This window comes from Varanus komodoensis, unplaced genomic scaffold (genome assembly GCF_004798865.1).
Source record: "Varanus komodoensis strain SLA01 unplaced genomic scaffold, ASM479886v1 scaffold37, whole genome shotgun sequence".
In the NCBI taxonomy this organism is placed as follows: domain Eukaryota; kingdom Metazoa; phylum Chordata; class Lepidosauria; order Squamata; family Varanidae; genus Varanus; species Varanus komodoensis.
In genome coordinates, this window is record NW_025335889.1 from 4,482,301 (window position 1) to 4,492,904 (window position 10,604).

Genomic DNA, 10,604 nt, shown 5'->3' on the forward strand with positions numbered 1-10,604 from the left:
CTAATTATATTTTGAAATTACTCTATTGTTAGTCTCTCTCTCTCTCTGCTCTCCCCCTCTCTCACACATATATATTATGTATGTGAGAAGATGAACACCACATATAGAACCCACTTGCCTTGACAATTCCATAACTTCAGTGTTTAGAATATGACATATGAATTCTTCATGGAGTCAGACCTTGACTTGCCAGAAATTTAGGATATGTACTAAATTCAGTTATGGCATGATTCCAATACTTACTTTCCAATTATGTTTCTGTACATCATTGGCTAATTCCTTTGCTAAATAACTGCTCCAAACCTTGCAATAGGCAATACCTGTTTCAGATTAATAGGCATTGGTAGAGTTAGGAGAACATGTGCCTTAATTATTTTCTTCAGATTTTTTTACAGTTCTTAGAGCTAATCCAGTGTGGAACCCAATCCCATTATGTTCAGCAGGACTAGGGTAAAACTTTTTAGCCTTTGGTTGTCAATGATTTCTCTCCTAGTTTCATATTTTTCAGATTCCTAAGCCACAAGAGGGGGTAGCTCTTTGCATTATCAAAGGGAGACATTTCCACCATTTATCTAAGGATGCCTAGAATGCAGCTCCCGCTATGTTTGTATGAGCTATGCATTCCGATCTTATTTGCACAAATATCATACATGCTACATTTGAGGTCTATTTATTTTTGACCTCAATTAAAGGTCCTGAGGTTCTCTGAAGAACTGCTAACACTTACAGGGCTCTGCCCAGGGAATGAAATTGTCCTTTAAGGCCCTGCTCCCTGACCCATTATCAAGATGGATCAGATTGGCAGGTAGCAGATGCAGAGCCTTTTGAGTGGTGACCCCTATACTTTTTCCAATACATTTTCTCTCGCCTTATCTGATTCTAGGCATATATTTAAAATGCTTCTGTTTTGTTCAGCCTTTTCTTGGTAAGTTATGTTTGCTGCTGGTTGTTCACTGCTGCTGTTTCTTTCTGATTTTTGGATTGTTTTAATTGTATCTAAATCAATTTTGTTCTCATTAAAAACTTCTGCAAGTCATCTCAGGGGATTTTTGGCAGTGAAAATCAGATTTTTGAACTATCAAATTAACTAAATAACTACATTTCCCAGCCTATGAAGGTACTTTGGTTGAATTAGGCTTATAAGTTTTCAAGCATGTGTAATGAACTTCGCTACAAAGACAAAATGTCTCTGTTCTGGATGTGTTAAGTATCAAGCATTCTCTAACTATAAAACTCTTAGCCCTCTTTAAATTCTAGGCAATGTATTAGAAATTGTATTAGGGTAGATCTGTCTATTAAAAGATTCATTTTCCTGTTAAACTGTTCTATCATCATATCATCTAATTGAAATTCTCAGAAGTAATCGTGGCCTTCTGTAAATTAGCCTTCTGATTACTATTAGCAACTCAGTTTATAAATTTTTCTACCCTTCTCAGAAGTAAAGTACAACCATCTCTTTCTTTATTGCCAAATAATAGCTTTTTAAAATCACTGAATAAAAAAATGCTGAGAAAAATAGGCTTTCCTGATCATATATTTATTATGCACTTGACACATTTTTAAAGCAAATGTGCTTCTTATATGTACAATATATCAGTATTTTCTCTAGTCAAGATTTTCAGTGATTATAGGTGCAATCAGACTGCAATAGCCTTAAGCCCCAAATTTCCCATTCTCCTGCCTTGCATTTTCACTAAATGAGGTTTTTCACCTGACTGGCTGGCTTCAGCTAAGTTTATATTCTGGCCATTCTCATCTCCACCCCTTCCTGACCCCTTTGCACTGCTCCAAGGTTGCTTTCACAAGCCTAACCCTAACCTTGCAAGGGGGTTGTGGGAGGAGAGTCAGAGTTCCCTTTGCCAGCTCTGAGGTCATCAGAGGTCATCTGATCACAGTCCCTGCATCCTGTCTAGGGGCCAGAGAGTTACAGAATTACTGAGGGCAAAAACCAATGCTGCAGAAGACTCAAAGCCCCATCAGGGAGGGTGTTCAAGTTAGGCTGGACATGCACATGGTAGACATGCCATGAGCAGAGCCGGCTGGAGCTGGGGGTCAGACTAGATGGCACAGGAGAGCCCTTCTGACTTGCTCTGTTTCTCCTGGCCCCTGTGTGCTGTCCATTCTGCTCCAGAGGGTTCCTCAGTGCTCCAGGCCAGATTCTGAAGGTAGAGAGGGGGCAAGATGGCGGAAGAGGAACCCCACTTCTGTTGCAGGAGAGGAAACTTGGATACATGCCAGAGTCCTTTAATAGCCAATGCCTTGTAATATCTCCAAAATTTCCCAGTCTGCATTCATGCCATCTCTGCAAAAAGAAAAACAAACAAACAAGGGTGGGTTTGCAACAAATGTACAGTAAAAGAAAAATACATTGCAAACATCTAGTTTTGGTAGAATCGTTTGGCTTCTTCATTGAATTTTTAAAACTGGCTCTTTCAAACAAATTTAAACACCCAGTTTAAACTGATGAATAATGCTCATCTATGCTCTTAAACTGTAATTTTAACTGCTGCTGCTTTCTATTGCTGGCTTTGGAATTATTGGAATGTGATTATTATTGTGAATTGTGTATATGACTGTAAATCTCTTTTATGATTATAATTTTTTAATGTTGTTTCTACCTTGAATTTAGCCCTGAAAGGCACTACAAAAGTATGCATCTTATCTTCATCACACCTTCTTTTGTTAACTGCCCAGACAACCTCAGCTATTGGGTGGTATAAAAATGAAACAAACAAACAAATATTGCAAGTATATGCAAAGTGTTCTTTTCCTCAGTTGGAAGTGTCTAGGAACTGGGAAGACTTTGAATTTACAGATACCAAAGCATCCTCAAGTCACAACCCTTTCTATTTGTCCTTTTTCTTTCTCTTCTAAAATGGGCACTCAGATGTTGAGAAGGTGAGTCTGGGGTTATTTCCATAAGGGTTGGAACTCCCATTTCTAGGACAGAGCTCTCTGTCTGCCCTTGGAAGAGGTAATCCAAAATTGCCCATGGCCCCAAGGCACCTTCCAAGGGAGCACAAGATTTCAGCCTTAAGTAGCTCTCTGTTCAAGATGAATGGACACCTCTGAACTTTCTGTTTGTGAAGGGGCAGAGGATCAGAGCTGCCCTTCCTTCCTTCAAATACCATCTCTGATCTGGGAGCAGGGGATCCAAAATATCCTATGGCTCCCACAGATGCTTTCTGGGGGGCCACAGGATTTTACCTTCTATTTCTTTAATATAATTTACAAATATAATAAGATAAAAGATGGGTAAGATCTTTAAAGTATCTTTTCAAGAGTCTCACGTCCTGAAAATGTTAAAAATGATCTCTTAATGAAATATTGTGAAACTTAATTGTAAGATACCTTGGTAATTTAGGGGGGTTTGCCTATTTGAAGGAACCCTAAAAACGCATTTGTTTCAATATATTGTATCTGCCAGTCCTATCAACATTTCCTGTAAATATATTTATTTATCTATCACATTTTATACTGCTCATTGGTCAAAGCTATTATAGTGGTCAATTTTTTCCCATCTTCTCTGTCATTCCAAGTTTTTTATATGATTTATCCTACCTTTCATTTCCCAATGCTCATCAATAAATTCTCTCCCTGAATCTTAATGAATCTTTTCATAATCAATAGAGAGTCTTCTTGCTTTTCTCATTTCCTATGGAATGTTCCCATATGCTGCTTAATATCCTCCTCTTTGAGATGTTTAATTTCAGTCTCATTATGAGTCACTCTCATATCAGTCATTAGAATCATCTCTTCAAACTTGCCTCCTCCCATCTGCTCCAACTGCTTTTTTTCTTCCCCCTGGAAGAGTGACATCCAGTGAGGCTGCCCAGAGCCCTCCAAACTCTGAGGGTTATGGGCATGGTGGGAGGATGCTGGAGATGAAGGTTGTTTCTGTGTTCTTCCTGCCATGCAAAACATTTAGATAGCCCGTATTAATTGTCTGCATGCTCAGCCTCAGAGTGGATGGAAAGGAGTGTGAGGTGCCACCAGCATACCTTGTATGTCTGCAGAGCCTCTCTCTTCTTTTTCCCACTCCCCTAAAGACCATCTCCGAGGTTGCCCCTGCAGTTCTTGCTGCACTGGCTGTAAGGGTGCAGGGAGGGCACCAGGAGTTCAAAATCACAGCTCCACCTTGGAGGAAGTGTCCAAGTTCAAAGTTGGGACTCCAACCCATCCCATAGCTGTCTAGACTCTGACCAGCAGCTACATGATTGCACTGTGTGCCTGTTACACAGAAGGTGCAATTCTGTGCATACTTAGGCAATAAAAATTTCCTTTAACATCCAGCATGTCCCAGCAGCAGGCTAGGGGAAGACATTTTTCCCCTGTCTAACCATGCACAGGGTTGCATGCATAGAAACAAATGGGTGTAGGAGATTTTTAGTTGTCATACTTTGAATATACTTTCCAAATAAATTTGGGTTTTGGAAATTACTTTCCAAAGAGACTTTTTGATGCTGTTTTGGTCCTGTTTTGAGAGGACGAGGAGAGCAACTAGGAGCAGCTAAGGAAGGGCTTTTCCCTATTCTTAGCCAGCATGAATAGTCTGTTTTTAAGATGAGAAAAGTTTGAGGAGTTGGTTCAGTGAGAGCATTTGGAATTCTGCGTCAGTATTGTGGGCACTGTTAGAACATGGCTTGCTCATGGCCCTGGGATGGGGGGGCTTGTTCATTCATAAAATGGCTGCCATTGTGGCTTTATTAGACATAAGGTACTAATTTCATAGAAAGCAAACTGATGAGAATAAGAGAAAAGTCATTTGCCCAGGAACCTAAAGCAGAGGTGAGGTCTGAGCTTGAAAACACAAAACCACTCTTTTGAACCCAAATAAAGATGATGTGGGATGGCAGAGCTTTGCAGTATTACCACATTTCAGGTTTTTCTAAAGAGTCTTAAGAAATAGAATAAAACAAAATTCAGGAGAAGCAGGGAACCTGGCAGGTGTCTATAGGCACAGTGGTGCCCAAGGCAATCATACTGAAGACCTGCGCTCTAGGCAGGACCTGACTGAAGGACAGGCAACTGTGAAGACTGACTGAAACCCTGGGCTGGGTCCACACGCCACAGGATGCCTACTCATCTCTTCATTCCATAGCTGAACCAGCAGTGCAATTGGTTCACAGTCACTTGTAAAACTGGTTCCTGTCCAGTTTATAGCAGGGAAATGTACGGCCTTGGTGCCCATTCAACACGTGGATGATAGGGTAACCCAGTGTGGTGTTGGGATTAGACTTGGGAGATCCTAGACTTGAGTTTCTACCCAGCCATGCAGCTTGCTGGGTAACTTTGGGCCACTCACTCACTCTCAGCTTAACCTACTTCATAGTGTTATGAGGATAAAATGGAGAGGAGGAGGACTACATGAGCCATCTTGCATTCCTTACAAGTGGAAAAAAAGACAGGATATAAGTACAATAACAAGGGGTATGATTGATTCAGTAAACATAATGGAACACTATGAGATTAGTAAGACTGAAGCCTACATTAACACAACACTCATTTTACTCTTTTTGTTGTAAGCATGACTAATTGTGGTATTATAATTGAAATAAAATAGTTCAGTTATTCTATAAGTGGATTAATTTTATACTAATTTGTCTAGTAGAAGGTCCAAGAGACCTACTCAGTCCTTGGAAGGTCTCCTAGAATCTTCCAGTCTTTCCTAGAAGTACAAACCTTCTGGAATGTTCCCAGGAGTACTTCATAGTGACAGTATCCCTGTGCCATTCCTAACAAATGAAGGGACTACCAAAGCAGACCTTGGAACTGTTTCAACAAGATCACTCACAGGGCCAGAGGAGGGTTGCCATATCCCTTTCTTGTGGTTATCGTTGTTGTTGGATGCTCCCATTTGGACGAATGGGGAGGTTTCTTTCCTGGTCCCTATAAACAGCATAAGCAGTGGGGTGGCCATTTTCATCAGGGCCACATAGAGTAGGTGGGGGGTGGGGGAGGTAAAAATCTCCAGTCCTGATCCTGATTCCCACCTCCTTCCCTTTCTATAGCTGCTCTGTCCATTTCTACACAGATTTACCCAACATATGGGAAGCTTTTAGCATCAGGTGCAGTCTGGCCCCTCTGCAACAAGTAAACACGTACAGAAGCATTAAGGGAAATCAGCACTTTAAAAAAGTGTCTGGAAAGGCCCCAGGCCTCCGAAATGACCTTGAGACTTGGAAGCTGCAATCATGAATAAATTAAAGAACCCACAAGCATAAATAGACAGGAAACAAAGATGGGCTGAAGGAAGCCAGAAACATTTAGGGAGTGCTTATGCGGCATCCGGGACAAGACCCGGCTGGCTCCCTTCTGGGCAATACCGCGGGCTTTCGGAAGTGACCGAGATGATGAAACTGATAGGTTTTCAGTTTGTTCCACATTCATGCATACATTTCCAAAAAGGAAACTATTCATTTTATCTGAAACAAAGGTTGGCAATAATAAATCCATTCAGAACCTCCAGCCAGTCAAATAGATGGCAGTCCACGAAAACTTCTTAACTGATTTGTGATAATAAAACTCATCTAGAATGGTTACCCACATTCTTGATGTTCTTGGTGTTGAAAGGAAGCTATGAAATTTGATATATAAATTGACTTTAGATATGTGATTTTCACTGTGGCAGCTACCATATGGGTCAGGCTTTCTGCCACTTCTACTTAGTATAAAAAGGAAGGTTCACAAAATGCTTTCCTAACATGAGGTGATTAATCTGCTGCATCTACTTTCCAATTATGTTACAGAATCGAGAGCCAAGCCCAACGTGTTTCCTTTCCTGATTTTCCCCTGCACAGCCTCCAGGTGGCACTGAAGTACAGCCGAATAGCACAAATGCACAGAAGGAAATGGCAATTACTCTTGCAACGGCAATTAAAATTCTTGTTTTTCCTGCTGGAAAACAAACAAACAAAACAACAACTCACTGAAAGTGATGGTTAGACACAGAAGTGTAACTGGAGGGTCCAACATCATCAGAAGAGCCTGTAAATAATAAATGCCTCCTATAGAAAGGCTGAAAGTATTTTACATTTTTAAAAGGAGCGCCAGTGTGGCACCAACACTTACTGTGGCCATGTCTGTCACCTGCATCATCTTGGCTCTGGCTCCTATGCTGGCAGATGTATCTCTGCTTTCCCTGGCCTGGTACCCTCCAGATGCGTTGGACTACAACTCCCAGCATTCTTCAGCCAGACTGACTTGCGCTCATGCTGGAAGTTGCCGTTGAGAATATCTGGAGGCCATCAGGTTGGAGAAAAATGATGTCTCTGGTTGTAACTGGTGCACAGTTGCCTACAAAGTCTTAGCTCGGATGGATTCTTCCTTGCCCTGGGTTTATGCTCCCATGTATTTATTTATTTAGTCAATTTATTTTCTGCTATACTTGTCCAAAGACTCCAAGCAGATTAAAATATTACATAAAATAACAATATTCCCAAGGGGCATCCAAGGGGACAGCTGTGCGGTACAGTTACCCATCCTCAGGCTGAAATATGAACTCTGTAATTGGCTCCACATCATGAGAGCCAGTGGAGTTAAGTGATTAAATGCCCAACTAGGACTGAAGATACCCAGGTCTGATTCCACACTCAGCCATGTAATTCAGGATCCTGGGCCAGTCACCAGCTCTCAACCGAAGTTAACTCCGACAGTTGCTGGCAGGGTAAAATGGGACACAGGGAGATGACTAAAGAGAATATTAACAGGAGTTAACTTCTGCTAGAAGCCCAAGGGTATGGAGCTGTAAAGATCAGCCTGAAGGAATGATTCTAATTAACTGTCTCTGATCTTGATATTTGGAGAGTGTAATACGTCTCAGTGGTTTTTACATTTTTCAATATGCTTCAGTCTTGATTTCCAAGTTTGTCTTCAATTAACTTTGTGCTTAATTGTATGTTTTGACTACTGAATCAATTACAGGCTGAACATTTATGGTTCCACAAGCAGGTCTGTGGGAACGGGGAAAAGTCCCAAGAGAAGAACGGTATTATTACACTGAAGCTGCCCTGAATTTCAGAACCTCTCTTTCATTTGGCATGGCTTGGCCAGTAACAATGAATGCTAATTAATGGACAATCAAGGCTCCTTAGGGATGTGACAGCTACCTGCCTCTGGAGAACCTGAAACATGTTTGGACCTTGATCTGCTAGGTGGGAGCAGTGGTGGTGATGGGAATTGTTTTAGAATGTGACCAGGGAAAGGGAAACAGTTTGAGTTTTTGAAGTGTGCATGTGTGTGTACTGGTGGGAGAATACCATGTGTGTTCTTTTGTTTGAGGGGAACTAATTCTGCCGTAAGAATAGCACTGTATTTCCAGGTACCTGCTTTCTCTTTGTTCCCATCCTACTTGATCGACCTGTAGATAAGCAGATTTTAAAAGAAGCAAATAGCTCCACTAGTGCCTCCTTGAATAGAAAGGGTCTGGTTCTAAGTCTTCCTACTGCATCAGATTGGCAGGACATCAAAAACTAAGGATGCAATCATATGCCTATTGAGACAGAAACTCCCCACTCCCAACTCACAGCCTATGGCTGGGAAATGCTGAAAGTTATAGGACTTTTGTGTATCTAGATAGGATTGCACCCTTAAAAACAGTTCCACATGCTTTCTGGCCCAATTGCAGTGGTGCTCATAAGTAATTGATCACAGTCAGTTACAGGTTCTGCACAGTTATATTTTTTAGACTATGTTAAAATTACTCACATTTGGAAATGTGGTGTTCCAATGGTTATTACTACACCTTTACTAAAAGGAGATCAGGAGGCACTTGAGGAAGATCCCTGCCTTCCATCTGGACAGGAGAACAGCTGGACTGGAGAGCTTTCCATCTGAGGCAGCCTGCCTGTGTACATCACTTGCTGAGGAGCTTGGGCGGACGGGATTCTTCCCCATCTTGCTTGAGGGATCCTGTGGGCAGCTGTTTTGCCTTTGGTGTGAACCAGCATGGCTGTTCCTATGTAAGATCCAAGTATCTCCAAATGGAATCTGGAAGATGGGATGGAGAACAGCAATGGGGACAAGCAGTTGACATAGAACCATTTCTTGACTTCTTTTTGTGCAATGCTAGCTGCAGAGACAGGAATGCCAGCAACATCCCTGTCTTTGTTTTAAAGTTATTAGCAATAGCCCATGTTTCATACCATCAGGTAGCATCTCTTGCTGATTGCCAGGATGAAGTCAGCACAAGACAGAGGTGTTATAGTCAGTTTTGGCAGGTGTGTAAGGAAAGCCAGCAATGATGCACCCTTAATGTGTTAAGAGTATTTCTCACCTGCTTCCACCATGTTGCAATGAAGGCTCTTCATAATCTCGGTTAATGTCAAATGATGGTTCAGCTGGCTTCTGCTCAGCCATTGGCTTTACTTTTACGGATCCCAGGCAAGTTGTGGTGATAAAGGGTGATGTGTGCCAAGCAGAATCAGCTTTGTGATGGTATTAAGCTTGCAGCTAAAGAAGCTTCTTTAGAGAAGAGAGGGAGAATAAGTGGACTTTGCAACTGCTTTTCAGTTCATGTTCTCACACAGCCCTTCTCTCCATGCAACATGTGCTGAATTGCAGGGCACAATTCAGGGGCCACGACTGTTGGGAGACAAGACTTCCACGATCAGATCTCCAAGAGCAAATTTTGTCTGGAGCACCTTTTGCTTCTGATGCACCACTGTGTTGCTATTTTTTCCCAGTGCAATTGCTGCTCTGTAGGCACACACTGATGAATGTGTCTGCAGGATTTATAATGCGATCAGGTGCCAGACACCCATGCATATTGCGGCAATTATGGGAGACACAGGAGCAATTTGAAAGGTCACATGTGTCGTATGATTTGTGTTTCTGGTGTGAGTGCAGGGCCTGAGCCACAGTGTAGTGCTGCAGTTGCAGGAGAACTTGGGGATTATGCTTCCATTTCAGTCTCTGTGCTGGAATACAGATTTTGAAATAAATTGTGTGGTTACTGAAAGCTGTGTAGGGAGGGGCAATCTGAAAAACATTTTTAAAAATCTGCAGATTTCCTGCCCAAATCACATCAAAACCCATGTGAGGACAGAGTAAGGAGGAGAAAGCTGTGCGACAGGGAGAAGGTGGGGGGATGTGTTGCAAGTGAGGCTCCATAACCTTAACACTACTCTCTCCAGCAAGAATTACAGTACTACTGGACTGGAACATATATTGCACTTCTAGCCTGCCTGCCTGCCTGCCTGCCTGCCTGCCTGCCTGCCTGGGTAAGAGCGTGGGACTGGGACTCAGATGGCCTGGGTTCTAGTCCCCGCTCAGCCATGGAGCCAACTGGGTGACTTTGGGCCAGTCACAGACTCTCAGCCCAACCTACCTCACAGGTGGTTGTTGTGGGGAGAAGATGGAGGAGGAGAATGATGTAAGCTACCTTGAGCCCTTTGTAGGAAAAAGGCAGGATATAAATTGAATAAATAAATAAGCAAAATGTATGTGCAGAATCTAAGGTGGCTTACGCAGCTCCATTCTATGCTTGGTTGAGTGGAAAGGCTGTGCCTGGCCCAGAATCACCCAGTGAGCTTCATGATATCCCCTGCCCGCATTCCAGCACTCCGACCACCACACCTCACTGGCTTGGGAATGCATGGAAACTG

At 42.3% G+C, this 10,604-nt stretch overlaps 1 protein-coding gene across 1 annotated transcript in view; it reads right to left on the reverse strand.

Moving 5' to 3' along the window:
• KCNS1 (potassium voltage-gated channel modifier subfamily S member 1) overlaps positions 1–9,357 on the reverse strand; it is a 48,279-nt gene extending 38,922 nt beyond the window's left edge. The window contains exon 1 of the mRNA XM_044440222.1: positions 9,275–9,357. Within this exon, the coding sequence (XP_044296157.1) occupies positions 9,275–9,357 (83 nt within the window). The remainder of the gene's footprint in view (positions 1–9,274) is intronic.
• Positions 9,358–10,604: the final 1,247 nt, after the last annotated feature.